The sequence below is a fragment of the Acipenser ruthenus genome, chromosome 36 (genome assembly GCF_902713425.1).
Source record: "Acipenser ruthenus chromosome 36, fAciRut3.2 maternal haplotype, whole genome shotgun sequence".
Taxonomy (NCBI): domain Eukaryota; kingdom Metazoa; phylum Chordata; class Actinopteri; order Acipenseriformes; family Acipenseridae; genus Acipenser; species Acipenser ruthenus.
Window position 1 is genome coordinate 7,570,028 of NC_081224.1, and position 21,594 is coordinate 7,591,621.

General features: G+C 42.2%; 1 protein-coding gene across 1 annotated transcript; it reads right to left on the minus strand.

The window, feature by feature from the left end:
* Positions 1-14,988: 14,988 nt before the first annotated feature.
* Positions 14,989-20,586, minus strand: LOC131706574 (alpha-amylase-like). Its single transcript, XM_059007918.1, has 5 exons — positions 20,400-20,586; positions 18,375-18,713; positions 16,803-17,111; positions 16,475-16,518; positions 14,989-15,519 (listed from the first exon to the last, which is right to left on the minus strand). Exons 1-5 carry the CDS (start codon positions 20,584-20,586, stop codon positions 15,400-15,402), a joined length of 999 nt encoding a protein of 332 aa, XP_058863901.1. The 3' UTR covers positions 14,989-15,399.
* Between the last annotated feature and the right edge of the window lie 1,008 nt (positions 20,587-21,594).

The following is a 21,594-nucleotide window of genomic DNA, read 5'->3' on the forward strand; positions in this document are numbered from 1 at the left end:
TTCAGTTCTTCATATAGCAACAGGAAATGTAGAAATAAAATGAGTTAGCAATTTTAATTTCCTAACAATAAGGGAACTTCCCACTGCAAGTCAAAATCTCCTTGAGAAAAAGATGACACAAGTGCAGAGTATGCTGTGGTTCAAGTTTCCAGGACTTATTTCTTATTCCAGTTCTATTTACAATAGCATTGCAATGTGTCTAATAGGTTTCATATGAAATGTATGTAGTGGAAACTAGGGTAATCAAAGCAGTAGTAACCTTTGGTGAAGTTGCCTGGCGTTTTACATTTTTGGAGTATTATATTTGTATCTGACTGTACACCTCTTTTGTAAATTAGTGACGCTGAAAGATACTTCTAATGAACATTAAGAGATACATGCTATAGGTATAAATGACTTACAAATAAACAGGAACCATTTCACCCGCACTTTGTTGCCTGTCTTCATTGTTGGATTACTGCACCTGCTCTACATCTGCACACTAATGACCACTTTGCCAGTGTGTCTGTACATGTCATAGCTGTACACATTAGGGCTGTGCAGATACTCAGATTTCAAGTTGTCAGGTTTTAATTAAATGGAATAAAGTGTGTTAATTACACACCTTAAAACAAAGCATTCCTTCTGATTAACCACAACATAATAATACCAGTATACACAGTGGTAGCCTCCGTTTTTTTGTGTTGGTTTAAAGCCTCAGTACGGCAGTAAAGTCATTGCCTTGACCAAAACGAAAACCGGCTCCTAAGTATCTTTTAAATCACTCCATTTTCTAGGTGTGTAAAAGGCAGCTTTTCTTGTTGTGAAATGAATACATTTATTAATAGGTTTCCTGGTGACAAAAACAAGAATTACTCAAAGGGAATTACTCATAGAATCGGAGTGCTTGCACAGCTCAAACACATGAGTGGTGTGCATGGTACCCAGCATGCTGTGCCAGTCTCTCTCTCTCTCTCGTATAAAAATCAATTGAATTGTATTGTATTGTATTGTATTGCATTGCATTTGAAAAGCAATGGATGACTTTATAGCTGTGTGTTGAGTTTGAAAAGCTATTTGATGGTGTCTGGGGTCTCCAGATGGATTTGTACCTCTTGCAAAAGCGTGTGTTGGGCAGTGATTAGTGAAGAAGATGACAGCCTTCATCAAATTGGCGACTGAACGTCCTTAATGACCTCCCTGTCAGAAAACAACGACGACTACAGTGTTGTGCCATTGAGCTCACATTACCTGCCATTGAGCTCACATTACCTGCCATTGAGCTCACATTACCTGCCATTGAGCTCACATTACCTGCCATTGACCTTACATTACCTGCCATTGACCTTACATTACCTGCCATTGAGCTCACATTACCTGCCATTGACCTTACATTACCTGCCATTGAGCTCACATTACCTGCCATTGAGCTCACATTACCTGCCATTGACCTTACATTACATGCAAAATGACGCTGCAGAGCGGTACAACTGACGACGGTTGCATAGACAAGCCAGCATGAAGATTTGTTTAATCTAATTTAGTTCCATTCTCAACGAAGCCATCATGTTTAAAAATAAAAAAGCTATACTTGTAATCGAGGGGATGTGTATATATAGATTGAATTTAAATTTGACAAATAATGAATAATGAAATAACTATTCATCTGCTCCACTTAAAGTATGCTGTTAAATTGTAGTCAAACTGATTGTTTTAAGTACAACACAAAGAAAGGCAACAAGCATCAAGACAGTCTTGCAGGTTCTCAATGGAACACTTAGCAGATCAGTCTTACAGGTTCTCAATGGAACACTTAGCAGATCAGTCTTACAGGTTCTCAATGGAACACTTAGCAGATCAGTCTTACAGGTTCTCAATGGAACACTTAGCAGATCAGTCTTACAGGTTCTCAATGGAACACTTAGCAGATCAGTCCTACAGGTTCTCAGTGGAACACTTAGCAGATCAGTCTTACAGGTTCTCAGTGGAACACTTGGCAGATCAGTCTTACAGGTTCTCAATGGAACACTTAGCAGATCAGTCTTACAGGTTCTCAATGGAACACTTAGCAGATCAGTCTTACAGGTTCTCAATGGAACACTTAGCAGATTTGCATTTAATTGGTAAAAGGCCAGTTTCGGTTCCTTAATGAAAATTGTTTCATTGCATAACTTTAAAGAAAGAAAAGTTTCGTTCTGACTAGAATAAAATTATTGGTTTATAATAATGCGCACCTCGTGCAGTGATAATGCACACCTCGTGCAGTGATAATGCGCACCTCGTGCAGTGATAATGCGCACCTCGTGCAGTGATAATGCACACCTCGTGCAGTGGTAATGCACACCTCGTGTAGTGGTAATGCACACCTCGTGCAGTGATAATGCGCACCTCGTGCAGTGGTAATGCGCACCTCCTGCAGTGATAATGCACACCTCGTGCAGTGATAATGCGCACCTCGTGCAGTGGTAATGCGCACCTCGTGCAGTGATAATGCACACCTCGTGCAGTGATAATGCGCACCTCGTGCAGTGGTAATGCGCACCTCCTGCAGTGATAATGCACACCTCGTGCAGTGGTAATGCGCACCTCGTGCAGTGGTAATGCACACCTCGTGCAGTGAAAATGCGCACCTCGTGCAGTGGTAATGCACACCTCGTGCAGTGATAATGCACACCTCGTGCAGTGATATGCACACCTCGTGCAGTGATAATGCACACCTCGTGCAGTGGTAATGCACACCTCGTGCAGTGGTAATGCGCACCTCGTGCAGTGGTAATGCGCACCTCGTGCAGTGGTAATGCGCACCTCGTGCAGTGGTAATGCGCACCTCGTGCAGTGATAATGCGCACCTCGTGCAGTGATAATGCGCACCTCGTGCAGTGATAATGCGCACCTCGTGCAGTGATAATGCGCACCTCGTGCAGTGATAATGCGCACCTCGTGCAGTGATAATGCTCACCTCGTGCAGTGATAATGCGCACCTCGTGCAGTGATAATGCGCACCTCGTGCAGTGATAATGCGCACCTCGTGCAGTGATAATGCGCACCTCGTGCAGTGATAATGCACACCTCGTGCATTGATAATGCACACCTCGTGCAGTGATAATGCACACCTCGTGTAGTGATAATGCACACCTCGTGGCTATAACACTAATTCTGGTAACAATGCAACCTTTTTGATTTTGTAATGTTGGTAAAGAACATATTCTGTATGTTGAACGTTTTTGTTTGAGTTTTGGATCCTTCGAAGTTGCATTTCTGAACTCAGTAAAATAATTGCAGATACGCAACTGCATGGCTTGATGTGTGCTTTATGCCATATTATTCAGGTCGTAACACAGTGGCGCCAACACTCAGAGTTAAATACTTATAACTTGTTTAAACCAGAAGGTCTGTCAGTCATAAACTATGCTTTTAATTGTTGTTCTTTTTGTTTGTGATTGTTAATTGTCTTTGCCGGGCTGAGAACTGAAATAAATGCATGTTATTTTATTAAGTTTTCTAAAAACAGTAGACAATGATATTTATAATTCCGTACTTCATGGTGACAAAAACTTGATTTACACGCTGGTGGAGGACACGAATGGGGATTATAATTAGAACATTCAAATATTTATTAATGATTATCAATCAGTTACAAACATGTCTTAACAGTGGTCAAACACACAAGGGACTACAGAAATAAAACCCAGGTAATCCAGATAAGATTACTGAATGAAATGAATCAATCTTCTGAATCATTGTATTGAACTGATGCCCCACATCCTATGTAAGTCCGCTATGTTCATATTACAGATGCCTGATCCATGTTTTCTGTTGTCTTTGTTCATTCTTATAGGGCGGTTTCAGAAGGTCCAATGGTTCAAAGATCCCTTTGCTAACTGTAAGCAATTCTCATACAAAATACATTTCCTCTACTACATATTAAACCTTTTCAACCATATTTTTTATTTGCAAAAGGCAGGTGAGTAAACAAATCACCCAAACAAAATATTATTCCTCATACAAAACAAAGGTATAAACATCTGGAGGTCATAGAACTAATTAAATAATTCAAACCAATCTTACCTAATATATATTTCCATCATTCCTTAGCTTTCATAGTGTCCTATATGAAAGTTGAATTCAGTTTTGAAGTGTATTTTTTTCAAAGCTATTTGTATAGAAGCTATATTGCTCACTCTATGCAGATACTTCAATGCTGCTCTTCTTGTTCTGTGTTATTGTACTTGAAGAGGTCATGAAAGGGAATGCAGTCAACATTAAAACCCGCCAGTCATGGAAACGCAGTGCTAGGATACTGGGAGGGGGAGCCAATCTGTGCAGCTTCTGGGATTTCAAGTTTTTCAAACACTTTCAAACTCATTTTCAAACTCATTACTATCTGCCATGTGGCCAACCCTGGACTGCTCTGGACACCAGGAACTGTGATGAACTAAAGTGAAGGGGCCACCGATGTGTTACACAGAGTTCCTGAACTTTCATCCCAAGTTCATTTTGCAACAGGAAATGTTTATGTCAGCAACAAGCAAGCATGTTGCTGGTTGTACTGGAATAACCCCATGCCCAGGAGCATAGTAAGACACAAGGCTGTAGGCAGAGTGCCTTAAGACCCTGGAAATGCGGTTATTCCAGCACAACCAGCACCCTGGAATGTCTTATTACCCTTATAAAATGGGTTACTAGCTTTTAGAAATAAAGATATAGACACATTTTTATTTAAAAATGAATATAGGTTTATTTTTTCCTAAATATATTACTACGCTAGGAAAAATAGTACTGTAATGGACCTCGCTGGTTGCCCATTAGAACTATTAACGCACACCTGAGTTTTGTTAAGGTAAAGCAGTCGGTCGGCAGGTGCCGGTGATCATGATTTGATTGCCTGAACTTTAAAAAGGGGACTAGCGCTCAAGACGGGGCGTCTGACCGGGATAGAGTGCTCTGTGTGAGCATTGGGATGACTAGTCTGTAAGGGGACTGACTTTGAGAAACCAGGGGAGGACTCTTTTAAATTGTTATACGATTGCTGTATTTCTACTTTGTAAATCTTGGTGTTTTATTGATCTTAACCACATTTAAATTCCAGACTGTTACACTGTATTTAATCACTGTGTGGATCTACAGGGGACAGACACGCTCACTGCAATCCTTGTATAATTAATAGTATAATTAATCTAGCTCAATTGGTCTAATTTATTGGTATGGTCTAAGATCGCTAACTGCTCTGTTTTAATTAACTATACTAATAAATTGTTTTCCCTGAGTTGCTGTTCTTGGTGTCTTTGTGGCGTGACTTCATACGCTCTCCCTTATTCTATAAATACACCTAACTACCGGACCCTCCGGTTAAACAAAGGTTGTGGCAGCGGCACGCTATTGCATATTTAATCCAGTAGCAGTGAACGAGCAGGTTCATTACAGTACCAATAAATGTAACAGTTCCAATGAATTTAACAGATAAACAAAATATTTAAAAGTTCAAATAAATTCAATAAATTATCAGAATATTTTCAGTATTTGCCTCAAATTAAATTATATACATTATTTTGTGTAATTCATGAAGTTGACTGTACCAGAGAATGTACAGTTTTCTAAATTAAATGGCTGGTTATGCAGTTTGACAGATTGCACAGTAGGTGGCAGTGTTTGGTGAGTAGGGGAGTTTGTTTCTGCCTTTTGTTTTTCTAGTTGATAATGATACTGCACAGAGGAAGTAACTCCAGGACTCCCTGGTTGTGTTCTAATTCATGAAAATGCGCCCTACGAAGTGAAGATCGAAGGGCGGAAGTGGACGGCCGTCATGTTAAGGGGTGTTCCAATCCATAGTGAACATAGAATGCTCCCTTTGAAGGGGCCTTCAAGTGGGCGTTCCCGAAGTGTGCAAGCACTATACACTTCTGCAGAAGAGATTTTCTTTTTATAACCCACCAATGAGCTAATCTCATCAAACATTGCGTCTTAAAGACAGAGCGCAAAAATGGAGCCAGAGCAGACGGAGTTTGTCTACAAATGTAATTGGCAACCATATAACACAACAATATTATAATGCTTCTTGTGTCATATAAATTACACTCATGTGATTCTTGTATGTGTCCCCGATAGATCAATAAATCAATGTTCGAGACGAATTTATTGCGTTCTCTTAACTTGCTATTGTCAATACAAACAAACGAATAGCAAGCTATGTTACTCCGTATAGATGAGACCTTGAGGGATAGCTTGCTAACAAGCTAGTTGTCTGTATTTCTAGATAGCTTGTAACGATCACTCTGCACAACTGAGAAGCAGTTGCACTGTCCTCCCTAAGGAGAAACTACTGGCCCTATTCCTATAGCTAAATAAGTCAGCAAGAGTGACAGACAGCAAAAGCAGGGACGTCAGAGGTGTCAATTTCACGAACAATCAGTTTATTATTGTGAACAATAATGTCAACAAATGAAAAAATGAACAAATGAATGAAATGAATAATGATAAGTAAGGAATTCAAATAATTGCAGGTAACAGGTAAGAAATAAGATGGTACAGATATAGGGACAAACAGAAGGCTAAACAGATCACAAAGTAGAAATGAATGGTGTCCGGAGGGTCTCCAATAAACCCACACTCACAAACACAACACACACAGATAAAGACCAAGGATAAATAAATAGATACAGATGAAAACAGTGTCTTGTGGAAACAATTACATTTAACAGTCTCTATGGCAATGGTGGGAGAATGACAGGTAGGCCCAACAAGTCCAGTAAAGCAGGGTAATTGAAATCCATACAAAGTAACAAAATAACAAAAAAATACAGGACACAAAGTATCAAATTAAAGTAGAAACAATCCAAACGAAAAAGAAATGATCTCACCCACAAATAAGGCAGTCCAGCAAAGTGTCCCGAAATGATGGTGATTGTAGAAAGTTGAAAACATTGAGTACGTTGAAATTGTTGAGACTGTCCAGTAGTGTTGAGTTGAATGGTGAACAGTTGTTTGGAAAAAATCAGGAGGATCAGGAAAAAATGGAGGCTGTCACACATAAAACAACAAACACTAAACAGACCTAGAAAAACAGCTAAACTTAAACAAGTAACAGTGAAAACAAAAAGAGCAGTTTAGACAAAGCGCAGTGACAAAAGAAAATAAACGGATGCACTGGAATTATCTAAGGATGGTAATGGATTCACTGAAATTTAAGTAGAGAAAATGCTGTAGTTAAATGGATTCCGCTGAGAAAGGGAGCCTCCCTCAGGCCTGATTAGCCAGCTTTAATACAAGTGCTGGCTACTAAGGAGCTCTGAGATTGGAGGGGTGGAAATCTGAATGAGCCAATGGGGAGAGAGGATGAATAGAGGGTGGTTGCAAGGAACTATGGGAAATGAAGTTTTGACCTGGCCAGGCTACTGACCCTAATTAAAGGGACAGGTGGGTGAGACTTACACCCACATTATGTAGCATGGGAATTGCTACATATTCCCCCCCCCCACACTGGAGGTGCAAGGGACGAACGCAATAGTAGCGTTTTAAATTAACAATATTGACAGTATCCTCTTTGAAATAATCTGGCTCCCCCCACTTGACTTTGTAGTTGTTGGGTCCAAGTCTCTTGGTTACAAGAGCTGGCCCAAACCATTTAGGGGCAATTTTTGCGGAAAACTTTCCGGAGGCATCAGATAAGGGGTGAGATCTTATCCAGACTAACTCACCTTCTTCATACTGACAGTGTGCTCTCCGGGCATTGTAATTCCGAGCTTGCCGTTTCTGAGCTTTGGCAACGTGATCCCTCACCTCTTCAGCAATCTGCTGCTGGCGATCTAGCAGTTGGTAGGGATCGGTGGATGGAGCAGGAGCAACAGCGATTAATCGGTCCAATGGGCCTCTGATGGTCCTTCCGAGCGCTAGTACTGCAGGAGAGAAGCCAGTGGTTTCATGTTTGGCGGTGTTGAGGGCGAAACGAAACTCGGGTAGCCACTGATCCCACAGCTGATGGTTTTTCCCGACGAAAGATGCAACCATGGTCTTTAAGGTGCGGTTCACGCGTTCTGTCAGGTTGGTCTGTGGGTGGTAGCTGGTGGTGAGTTTTTGTACTACTCCCCAGGTCTTGCACACCTCTGCGAGTAGCTGGCTCGTGAACTGAGGTCCACGGTCTGAAAGAATGTGTTGCGGTGTTCCCCATCGAGTGAATATTTCCTGCGTCAAAATGTTCACAATTTTGGTGGTCTTACCGTCCCGCAATGGAAACAGCTCAACCCACTTTGTGAAGTAATCAACAATGACCAGGATGTAAGCGTTACCTTTTTTACTTCTTGGGAAAGGTCCCATTAGGTCCAGACCCAGCATCTCTCCGGGCTCCTTCACAGTAGTGGACTGGAGTTGACCTGCAGGTTTGGTGTTGGACGGTTTGTACTTCTGGCAGGTTTGACACTCCTTTATGTGGTGCCATGTATCTTTACGGATGGAGGGCCACCATGCAACCTCCAGCATGCGCAACAGGGTCTTCATCCTGCCCAGGTGACCTCCCAAAGGGTTGTCATGGTAGTAGTGGAGGAAGGAATCCGTCAGCTGTTCCGGAATAACCAGCTGGTATCGGAATCCTTGTTTAGGAATGGGCACCCGGCGATACACAAGTCCCTGCTGTTGGATGAAGGAGATGCGGTTATCATTGGCAGTATTGGAAGCAATGTCATTGATGATGTCAGAGATAGCTGGGTCTTTGGACTGAGCGGCCGCAATCTGGTCCATGGTGGTGGGAAGATCCATGCTACTCGCAGGGGCATTGCTAGCACACACTGATGCAGAAGGAGTTGAAGGTGGTACAAGTGGAGCTCTAGAGAGTGCATCAGGTACAAGATTCAGACTACCTTTCCTGTAAATAACGGTAAAAGTGAATTGTTGTAGGCGAAGAGTCCAGCGGGTCAGTCTGGAAGAGGTTTTTGGGTTATTGAATGCCCAGGAGAGTGCAGCGTGGTCAGTGACAACCTCAAACTCCATCCCCTCCAGATAATGCCGCCATTTTTCTACTGCCCACACGACAGCGAGACACTCCTTTTCAGATGTGGAGTAGTTTTTTTCGGCAGAGTTCAGTAATTTGGAGGCGTAGGCTATTACCTTCTCATCATCTCCTTCTAGCTGAGTCAGAACCGCTCCAAGTCCTTCATCGCTGGCATCAGTAAAGACTCGGAACGTCTTGTAGATGTCCGGGTGAGCGAGGACTGGAGGACTGATCAAAGCTTCTTGGAGGAGTTTGAAACTCTTCTGGCACTCTCCTGTCCATTTCCAGGGGACATCTTTCTTTTTCAAGTTGTTAAGTGGGGCAGCAATATCCGCAAACCTGGGGATGTACTTGTGGTACCACCCTGCCAAACCTAGGAACCGTTGAACCTCCTTCAAGTTGGTAGGAATGGGATATTCCTGGATGGCTTGGAGCTTGTGGGGATCAGCAGCTACACCCTCACCTGAAACCACATGACCAAGGAAATGGAGAGTGTGTTTAAAGAAGTGGCATTTTTTGAGATTGAGAGTAAGACGGGCCAGATGAAGTTTGTGGAAGACAGCTTCGAGGTCTTGAAGATGCTGTGCGGAGTTTGGTGAATAGACAATGATGTCATCTATGTAGACGAAACAGATCTTCCCTCGGAGGTCTCCTAACACTCTCTCCATCAGCCGTTGAAAAGTGGCTGCAGCATTTTTTAACCCAAATGGCATTACATTAAATTGATAAAAACCAAAGGGTGTGGTAAACGCAGTCTTCGCTCTACTTGCTGAGTCCATCGCCACTTGCCAGTAACCCGAGCGTAGATCAAGGGAACTGAATACCGCAGCACCACTCAGGGACTCCAGGATGTCATGAATGAGGGGCATGGGATATGCATCAAAGACAGTCTTTGCATTCAGCTTTCTGTAGTCCACACAGAACCTGTAACCACCATCTTTCTTCTCTGTGAGCACCACTGGAGAGGACCATGGGGAGTTAGATGGTTCTATAACTCCGTCCAGCAGCATGTCTTGGACGTGTTCCTTGATTAAAGCCTTCTTCAGTGGAGACGCTCTATACAGTCGACCCCGAACAGGGACTTCGTCCTCAGTGGAGATGGAGTGACGGGTGACTGTTGTCATTCCCAACTTATCAGTGCACACTGAAGACCACTTTTGCTGGAGGTTCTGGAGTTGTTGCTCGACAGGAGATGGTTCAGCTGAAGTGATGGTCATGGTCACCTTCGCCGGTTGGCATGGCTTTGGATCAGAGGTGGTAGGTGGCTGGCAAGATGTATGGAAGTAGAGGCTGACACTCGATAAGGACCTGTCCCAGGAAGCTTCCCCCTCATACCGTGGCAAAAAAGGATGGTAGGAGAAATCCTTCTGATGTTTGACACCATACTGCCTATTGACAATGTCAATCTGGGTATGAGTTTTCTCCAAGAAATCCAAGCCTAGAACAAGGGGAAACGTCAGGTGATGATCCTGTAGGACATATGTGCCTAGAAACCAGATCTCTCCGTGGAGAAGGTAAGTGAGGCGAACTTGACCTTTGGCCTGGTGTGACTGTCCATCCGCCAGCATGAAATACTGGTCCTGTGCAGACTCCAGCTCTTCCCCTGAATGAGCTATCTTCCTCCAGAGACTCTCTCTCATCAGAGTGAAGGTGCTCCCAGTGTCCAGGACTGCAGGCCCTTGGAGCCCTCGAACGCCCACATCCACGATCAGCAGAGTCAGGCTTGCAGCAGGAACTACATTTTTCTTCTCCTGGCTTCTAACCATGCTGACCTCTGCCGGTTTCTTCATAGCTCCTTTATGGCTCCTATTGTCCTGAACAGCTTTGCTGGATTTTGCCTTGACCCAGTATTCCCGCTGAGCAGCGTTGTCTCTCTCCACCTGGGTCCCGATGCGCACCAGTTCTGCCACTGTCTTCACTGTTCCCCTAAGACAGCTTGCCAGTTTGGGATTACAGCTGTTTAGAATGCGACAAACCAACTCAGTCTCCTCCAAGTCTGGCTTCCAGCGCAGACATAGGGCACGGTAGTCATAGGCGAAGTCAAGGATTCGCTCGTCAGGAAGTTGGAATCTGGAGCGAAGTCGGTCTTCCACTTCGGTCTGGAAGTCAGACGGCAGAAAGGCTTGACGGAAGACAGTCTTGAACTGTTCCCAGGAGTGGATTCCCTTGCGCTCTGCAACCCACCAGCTCTTTGCTGAGCCTTTCAGCACACTGGACATGGTTGCCAGGATCTGATTTGGTGTCATGGGTCGTAGCGCTAGGAATTCATCACATTTGTCCAGGAAGTCAATGGCATCGCTGCTGGCCTCCCTGCCAAACTCTGGGAAGTTGATTTTAATGGGCAGCTTTGCTTGGGAAAGACTTCCTTCAGTTCTGGAGCCATGGTAATCAGCAGACCCACCGTCAAAGGAGAATTGTTGTGGTGCAGACTGCTTTCTAGAGGAGAAAGACGGCAAAGAAAGTGGTAGACGAGGGGTGCTGGTCTTTTTGAAGAGTTTCTTCAGCTCTTCTCCCCACAGCACATCGCGGCGTTTCAGGCACTTCACCACTTCCAGATCCATTTCGTCAAGGGCCTCTTGCCTTCGATTCTCCATATCTGTGAAGCGTCCTTCGATGTAACCTCGCAGGACCTGTTCACGATTAATGCTGCTCTCCTGTAACTCAGACAGCTGTGTTTCCAGTTGCTCAACACGGTCAGTGAGATGGGAACAGTACTCAGTCAATTGCCCTATCACAACACTGTCAGTAAGGTTCCCTTCATCATCATCGCCTCCAGAAAGATCTGCCCCTTCCTGGGTAATGTACAGGTCACTAATGCGAGTGGTTCTCTCTATGATAGGCTCTCCGATAGTCACATGGGGTCTATCTCCAATCTCAAAGAAGTTTAGCGAAGTCAAGGTCTGATTTTCCATTTCTGACATTAAGTTCCCAACAATTTAAACTGATGAATTTAGATTTGAATTTAATGACACAAAGGGTCCCCGTACGGGCCACCAATTCTGTAACGATCACTCTGCACAACTGAGAAGCAGTTGCACTGTCCTCCCTAAGGAGAAACTACTGGCCCTATTCCTATAGCTAAATAAGTCAGCAAGAGTGACAGACAGCAAAAGCAGGGACGTCAGAGGTGTCAATTTCACGAACAATCAGTTTATTATTGTGAACAATAATGTCAACAAATGAAAAAATGAACAAATGAATGAAATGAATAATGATAAGTAAGGAATTCAAATAATTGCAGGTAACAGGTAAGAAATAAGATGGTACAGATATAGGGACAAACAGAAGGCTAAACAGATCACAAAGTAGAAATGAATGGTGTCCGGAGGGTCTCCAATAAACCCACACTCACAAACACAACACACACAGATAAAGACCAAGGATAAATAAATAGATACAGATGAAAACAGTGTCTTGTGGAAACAATTACATTTAACAGTCTCTATGGCAATGGTGGGAGAATGACAGGTAGGCCCAACAAGTCCAGTAAAGCAGGGTAATTGAAATCCATACAAAGTAACAAAATAACAAAAAAATACAGGACACAAAGTATCAAATTAAAGTAGAAACAATCCAAACGAAAAAGAAATGATCTCACCCACAAATAAGGCAGTCCAGCAAAGTGTCCCGAAATGATGGTGATTGTAGAAAGTTGAAAACATTGAGTACGTTGAAATTGTTGAGACTGTCCAGTAGTGTTGAGTTGAATGGTGAACAGTTGTTTGGAAAAAATCAGGAGGATCAGGAAAAAATGGAGGCTGTCACACATAAAACAACAAACACTAAACAGACCTAGAAAAACAGCTAAACTTAAACAAGTAACAGTGAAAACAAAAAGAGCAGTTTAGACAAAGCGCAGTGACAAAAGAAAATAAACGGATGCACTGGAATTATCTAAGGATGGTAATGGATTCACTGAAATTTAAGTAGAGAAAATGCTGTAGTTAAATGGATTCCGCTGAGAAAGGGAGCCTCCCTCAGGCCTGATTAGCCAGCTTTAATACAAGTGCTGGCTACTAAGGAGCTCTGAGATTGGAGGGGTGGAAATCTGAATGAGCCAATGGGGAGAGAGGATGAATAGAGGGTGGTTGCAAGGAACTATGGGAAATGAAGTTTTGACCTGGCCAGGCTACTGACCCTAATTAAAGGGACAGGTGGGTGAGACTTACACCCACATTATGTAGCATGGGAATTGCTACAAGCTCATTTGTTCTCGTGAAACAGCTTTTTTCAACTCATTTATTTTAATTATTACAGGGACATCTTAATATTTATATTCACTTTAAATAATTTGAATTTTAAACGTATATTTACATATCTCAGTTGTCTTGGTTAGTATTATGTTGTGTACATAATTATATTGCTGTTAATGCAGAAGATAACTTGTATGTTGGTATTGCTGCTTGGCTGAATCTCCCTTAAGAAAAGGAATAATAATTGGAATTACATTTTTAACTCTTTATACGCGGGTTAATTCTGCCTAGTTGTACTGTTTTCACTTTATTATGTACATCTTCTGACTGGTTTATACTACATATACGTTCTCCAGGTCAAATGAAAGTCAACAAAATAAACTTTAAAATTGTGTAAGAGACAGTGTTGTACATAAAGAATACACATTTCTAGCGCTGACAAATGAGGACGCCTTTCTCTGGCCGTGAGTGATGATGCTGAAGTGTGTTCCAATTGAAACACTAAAAACAACTAGCTACTCAGGGATACCATAATATTTAGGGAGCAAGTAATCTGAGTGAATTTATCCCGCAACAAACTCCCCGTCCCCAGCTGTACTGCTTTCCTAGAAAAAGGAGAACATTTCGGGGGACCGTTCTACTTGTGAGATGTCGTGCTCATTAAAACATTTAGGGTACCAAGATATTTAGTAAGTAAAGGGTCTGAGTGAGGAAAAGTGGGCAATACGACCACCAGCCCCAGCGTGCTGCAAATCATTTGCTGCCATCATTTGGGCTGGTCCTGTATATCTCCGGGGTTCTATCCTGGATAAATAAACACATCTGAAATGCGTACTGGGAAGGGACCAGTGCTCCCACTCCCTGCTTCACTGGCAGGGATATGCTTGCTCATTACTGTCCTACAACTTTTGCTATTCTATACTATATAAAGGTCATTACTCAGACATGTGAGCAAATGGACCGTGAGGTAATGTGTGGTGCCAATTTGAAGCTGCTAAAGGACCTGACAGCTTCCTAACCCCCACCCCCTCTTTTAATCATGAAGAGGAAGATCACAGACAGAACAAACACAGAAATGACAGCAGAACCTCAGAGTTACAAACACCTTGGGAATGGAGGCTGTCCGGAAGTCTGAAATGTCTGTAACTCTGAAAATGAGCTTTCAATGGTTTTAATAAATGTGTGCACCTGCTATCTACAGCCTCAATCTGGTGAATAATACAAGGATACACCACAGTAATGCAATACTCATATTGTTATAGTTCTAAAGTCTTTAAAACAGTACTATAAATGGGAAAGGCTACATTTAATTTCCATTGAAATCGTAACTGAGCAAAAACAGACTTAAACTTTCATCAAAACCTGGGTTAACGTAGTGCTTGTTTTTAAACAAAAGACATTCTCACAGCTTGCTCAGCCATTCAGCCTCCTTTGGCATGAACCCCCCCCCCCCCCCCCCCCCCCCCCCCCGTACTTTTTCTTTGAAGAAAAACAGTAACGTAACCCTAGTTCAAAGCAGCGATGGCTATGTTTATTACTATTCCACATGGTCTGATGAGATAAGCATTAAAGGTACATCACAGCTGCCACAAGGATGAGAGAAGGCAGTTAGCAAACCTTAGCAAGCGTTTGTTCAAAGTGAAATAAATTAACACAGGCCTATACAATTTAATCAAATAAGTTTGAATCTGGAAGTATTGCTTTACTCCCCAATCCAGCAGAGCGGTCAAGTTTTACACACAGCAGCCTGTCTCAGAGCAGTTGCAAAAGGAAGTGAGGCGCGGGACCTGAATTCAACTGCTTACCTAACCCCCCCTCCCCCTCCCCCTCCCCCTCCCTACACGCGCATACATTCAAGGGCTTGCAGTCATGAAGCAAGAGCCCCTTGGGGCCTCTTTCATGACGCATCTCTGCTGGTGAGCGATCTCCTGCTGTAAAGGCTCTCGTTAACAATGTGGATGAACACTGCAATGAGGAGGACTGGCTTCTCTTTGAGGCTGGGATCACACTACCTGCAGGAGCTCAGCTTGGGACTGGTGTGGACTATTAGCAGTGGCAGTGAAACGGTTAAGATTGAATTAAGAATGTCAGGTAGTTGCTTGTTAGTGGCTAGCTGTGTTTATTGTTCTCATCAGAGTTGGTATGATTCATTGAAGCGCTGCAGTAAATCAATGTTAGTCAAGTCCTTGGTTCATCTTGTTTTTGAAGCTCTCTTGTATCCCTGGTGGCTGGGTGAGAAGTGTCCTATCAGTGGATCTGGACAGTGGCGTACTCCGTATTGTCCACAGCACTGACCCCTGACCGGACTGGGGCTCCTCCCGGCTGTCTTGTGTGATCGATTACAGTGTAGGAAACCAAGTCTGAGCTCTGTGAGGAAGACAGATTGATAAGACACCAAATTAATAAGATCCCATCAAGCTCATTAATAAGAGAGCACATTAATAAGACAGCATCATACAGCCTGTTCAATACAGCTTGAAACGAGAGATGCGCACTACTATTGACCAGCCACAAGGGGGACTGGTTTCCATGGCCAATCCATTATTTTGCCTTTAAATTATTATGTCACCTGTATTGCTGATATTAATGTTGTAGTACAAGTACTGTCCACCAGGAGGGGCTCGGTCTCACATTTCCAGTTAACAGTTGAACAGCTTCACTTTCTTTTATTTAGTTAACTAACACTGTGAAATGCCCGTGTTCAATTAAAATGATTTGTTTTTATTTCACCAAACAGTAATTCCAAGCTAATAAAAAGCTTTTCTTTAATATTTGCCTTTCATAAAATAACATGATAAAGCAATATGTTGGTTTGCATATCCCATTATTTTCTCATATTTGTATTACATTCAAAGACACAACCTGCACAAACAGGTTTCCTCAGTACAGTTTCAATACATACATCAGAAACAGAAATCTCTGTACCAAAAAACTGTTCAGAAATATTGTAACCCCTCCTCTAAAGCTTCCCATCTTTAAGACTGTATTCCAGCAAGTTAAGAGAGTGCCCCCTGGTACAATCACAGCTTCCTGTGCTTTCCACATGCATTTCCAGAGCCATGTTATTCCTGTCATTTACTATGCTTGCTTGTATTTTACTGTCCCATGCTTTCACAGTGTTTTACTACACTGTGCTGTACACAGACCCTGTTACACCACAGTACATTCTAGAAGGGTCCCTGTGGTTTAACATTCCCAAACGTTCTCATGTTTTTCTGTGCTATTTACATGGCAAACATCTCAAAGCCATTGCATTCTATAGCAAGTCCTACTCCCTTCAGTAAACAGGAAGACTGTCCATGAAAGTGTGTCATCTACCTACCGCATTCTGATCTCCAGCATTCTGGTTATTTCCATTAGCATTCGCTGAAAATGGAAAGGAAAACAAAACAAGAGTCAATAATCTTTACAAGCAGGGGGAGGTTTTGTGGAAATAGAGTCCAGTTAGACAAGGGCCAAGAAACCAAGGGCAGGGTTTGAACTGCTTTAAACTGCCCCCTACAGGTGAGACTGTGCCTTTACAAGCAGGGTGGAGGAGGTGTTGTCTCAATAGAGTCCAGTTAGACCGGAGCTGACAGAGATCCAGGGCAGGGTTTAAACAGCTCCCATTGTAGGTTGTAGTAAATCAAATGAAAAGGTTAATCTGTTACCTGCTCTCCTTTTGTACTTTAAAATGGCAAAGACTGCAGCACCTATGATGCCGATGACAGCAGAGACGGCTACTGCAGAGAGGATAGCGGGAGTTGCTGATGGTCTAGTTGTCGAGGTTGTTGATGGTCTAGTTGTCGGGGTTGCTGATGGTCTAGTTGTCGGAGTTGCTGATGGTCTAGTTGTCAGGGTTGTTGATGGTCTAGTTGTCGGGGTTGCTGATGGTCTAGTTGTCGGGGTTGCTGATGGTCTAGTTGTCGGGGTTGTGGTCGTTGTTGTTCCTGAAGTAGTTGAATCTCTCTTTGGAGGTTCTGTAAGCACAATTGAATTTGCATACAAATTATACCTTAATATCTGACACAGCACCCAGTACCTTCTACACAATTGACCACGGCCAAAGACAAAGGGCCCAATTCACGTCCCAGTGGTAAACCTGGAGTGAAGACTGGAGGTGTGTTATTATCACTCCTCGAACTTTACTCCTTGCTTCCGCTGTAATTCACCATCGTCCTAATGGTGTTTTTTCTGTGTCGTTTGATCAGCTCTCATGAATAATTACTTAGCGTTAATACCACCATTTATACCATGATAGTGGGACTATTACCTCTTACAGACAGGACACTAAAACAATGAGAAGCGTCTTGAAAACTACACCACATTATTACTGCGTCACCAATTGAAGCACACACACTGAGCTGTGTAGGTTACATCATTTGCTGAAGGGTATCAGCACTGATATTAAGACAGAAATGGTACCAACGCCAACAAAAACATTCTGTGAATCAGACCCAAAGTCAGTTATCTACAGGTAATGGCCGCTGCAAAGGGTACTAATGCTGTTCTAGACATTGTGTGTATTTAAATGTGTTTTAAGATGTTTTAAATGTATGTCGCTGTTTAAAAGCGAGTTTCAGGATTCTAAAGCCCCAGTCGCTTTAGAGGATTAGCTTTTAAAAGTCCCATTAGCTTAATTTACATCTGGGATAATGACTGAACTCGCTGTGCTTAGAAATTGATTGACTGAGAAGATCCGTGAACTTTACAATATGAGATAATGAAGGGACTTTGAACATACAGCTTCAATAGTAAACACAAGGGTTTGGTGTTGGCAGCCCTTCTCAGGTTCTGTATTCTAGTTTGCTTTTGTTATGAATGTGTGGATGTTATTTGAAATTATGTTGTGTGTTATGATTCTACCAGAAACCCCTGTGTGTTAATCCACAGTGAATACATTACACAAAACAACCAAATCAAAAGAAATCTAAAATCTAAACCCAAGCAGTCAGTAAGTTGTCAGTAAGGGCTGCAGCTGCAGTCTGCCTAGCAGAGGTCCAAATGCCAGTGGAGCAGAAGAACATTTTGTTCAGCAAGAAAAAAACAAAGCGAGAGAGCTGCAACTTAACTGAGCAGCAGGAAAATGACCCTTAAACAAACCCCATTGTCTGTGTGTGCTGAAAACAAGGCAGGGTGTTCATGTAGTCACACACAGGACCTTGAGTGGTTTCAGCAGTTCAACACATATTCTTAATTTTAACACAAGTACGCACCAACCAAAACATGTTTATTATATTTACCTTGAACTGTCAGTTTAACATTCCTGTAAGTGACATATTTCCCATTGATCCTCACTGTACACGTGTAATCCCGAGTGTCCTCCAGTGTGAGCTCAGAGATTAGCAGAGAGGCGTTTCCAGAGGAGACTTCATCAGACAGTTTCACTCGGCCGCTCCACTGCGCAGGGATGGGTGCTGAGGGGGGCTCTGAGTAGATTAATAGAACTGAACTCTTATCTGGATATGCATACCATGTGACTGCTACATCCTGCCCACGGGTGGGGGTGTAAGAACAGGGCAGCACTGCTCTCCCCCCAGCTGAGCCAGAGACAGCAACATGGTCTTGTGCAGAGCAATCTGCTATAAGAGAGAGAAGAGACAATAAACTCAATGGAATAAGCACCTACATTCTTCTGTTGAGAATATTTCGGTTTTTTCCTCATATTTTTGACGTTGCAGATCTTTCAAAGACAACGCTATCGATGAAAAGTTTCGGCTGCTTCCTGGTACCCAATTATTTTGTGTTTGTTTGTTTATTTAACCAGGAGATTTACCCATTGAGACCGAGGCCTCATTTACAAGGGGGTCCTGGAAAACAATAAAGTACAAATGCAATAGAAGCAACACAATAAAAACATGTGGTTCAGACTCAGTCAGCAGCATTGTGACAGGGCAGCGGTAGCGGCTGGTGGCCCAAAAATCGGGGAGGCATAAAATATTGACAGCGGGTCCGACTTTTTCACTCCTGTTTTCACATTTGAAACGATGCTGTTCAATTCAAATGCTGCCATTTACATAAACACTTGTGTTTGTTTACTATACGATACAGCAACAAAGCAAAGTGCTAATGAGTAAATATTATTATTATTATTATTTATTTCTTAGCAGATGCCCTTATCCAGGGCGACTTACAATTGCTACAAGATATCACATTATTTTTACATACAATTACCCATTTATACAGTTGGGTTTTTACTGGAGCAATCTAGGTAAAATACCTTGCTCAAGGGTACAGCAGCAGTGTCCCCCACTTGGGATTGAACACACGACCCTCAAGAGTCCAGAGCCCTAACCACTACTCCACACTGCTGCCCTATGCAATCGTGAAACCAGACAATAATACCAACACCATATAATAATAATAATAAATCGGACACTACTATGCCTACTGTCAACCAACAAGCTTACTTAGGCCTAAAAAACGCCACGGCATTATCAGACTTTAAATTATGACGGGAACCCAAGTGTTTGAAATAAAGCACTTTTGAAATAAAGCACTTTACTCACATGTATGTTTGATCCCCCCAGAATACCCCAAATGTTTACATTTATTACAGCAATTGTTTCCACAGAGAGGAATATAATAAATAGAAGCAATAACTGCAGCTCCTGTGCCTTTCCCTGTGTGTATGTAATCCCAAATATTAATAAAGAATGAGAAATAACATGAAATGCAGTTTAACTGTGTGTCAATATCACAATATTGTTGGTAACTGAACAATAACAACAACAAGTTTCCTCACCTCGATTACTTTCATAAGAATTCCATTCGTCGATCTTTCATCCTCGCATCAAGCTGCCATGGAAACAGCCTTTGCTCTTGAGGTCTGGAAGTAAGGTTGATTCCACTGAAATGCAGGCCAGTGCAGACAGTCTGTTTTGCCCCATTGTATTCCACAGGTAGGTTTTCATTCTCATCTAGCATGAAAATTAAGGTTCTGCTGACACGCTAGTCACTGGAATGGTTGGCATTAACTTCAGTAGCTTACACACTTCTGGTACGGTTTGTGAAAGATCGTTCTCCTTGATGAATTGCAATAGCTCTCCTGGTGGTTTATGGAAAGCTGCATCCTCGTAGATATACCGTGCAGTTCATTCTTTAACCTTTGTCTGAAACAGCATCCTTGTCTTATCAACGGGAACCCCTTTGCTTTTAAGAAGTCTTTAGAGAGTCCAAGATCAACAATCCGGAAGAAGTCATGCTTTTTCATGTCAGCAAACCTCTCTGATAGCTGACAAATTATTAAATCCAGGACTTCAACATACAGGCGCGTGTATCTCTCCAAAGTGTTTGGGTCTGTGTCATCATTAAAGCAGCTGAGCCCTTGTTCATAATCATCCCAGCCACGACGAAGTCTTTCTCGTTTGCGTTCCACTCCATGGCCTCGGAGCTGTACAGTTTATTCATAACTTCCCTCAAACTTGACATCTTCCCCGAGTTGCGTCGGTGCATGTACGGGACTGTGGAGTCGTTCAAACGATTTCCTGAGATCCAGAGACTGGAGAGTTTGGAAGAGTATCTCTGTGTGTCCAAATATTGCACGAAAGCCAAATATCACGCGAAAAATACCCCCCCACCCCCCGAAAATGGTCTTCCCAGGCCCATTTTCATAGTTTATGCTATGAACATTGCTCCCCCCGCAACAATTTTAATTATAAAATCAGTACCCCCCCCCCCCCCCCCCCCCCATGAATAAAGTGACAACGGCAAGTCAGAAACATACAGTTTCAAAAGATCACAGCTACGTTTACAAAATAAACACATGTATTATTTTAAAAAGAAGGGTTCGTCTCACTATGATTCATTGCGTTTTAATGTCAGAATCGATGCAATATTACTGTCAGTTGTCCCAGGTGAAAGAACATGGTAAAAAAAAAAAAAAAATTATAATAATAATAATAATAATATCAAATAAAATAAACACAGTAGTGACTGTACAATCCTACTAATATTTATTATTAATAGTAACATATACTTATAGCACTATATTTATTTATTTATTTCTACATGTATTTATTTATTTATATATTTATTTATGTATGTATGTATTTTTCATTTTGGCATAACATAGCCTCCATAACTGAAACTATAAATGAATACAACATACATTAAAAAAATCGTGTACATTAAGATTATCTCTCTATCTTTCTATCTTCTCTCCTTTCTCCGTATCTCATGAAACACGCGCCTGTTTTGTTCTTTTCCGCCTTTACTACATTTCAATCACACCTGTCCAATGACGGCAGAAAAGTGTTTCATTGCTTTCCTTGTATTTGTGTTTCCCGTTATATATCACATGGAAAGGGTTTCTGCTCCTCTTGGTCTTTTTGTGGAATGCAGTGCTTTTATTATTATTATTATTATTATTATTATTATTATTATTATTATTATTATTATTATTAATAATTTCTTAGCAGACGCCCTTATCCAGGGTGACTTACAATCGTAAGCAAATACATT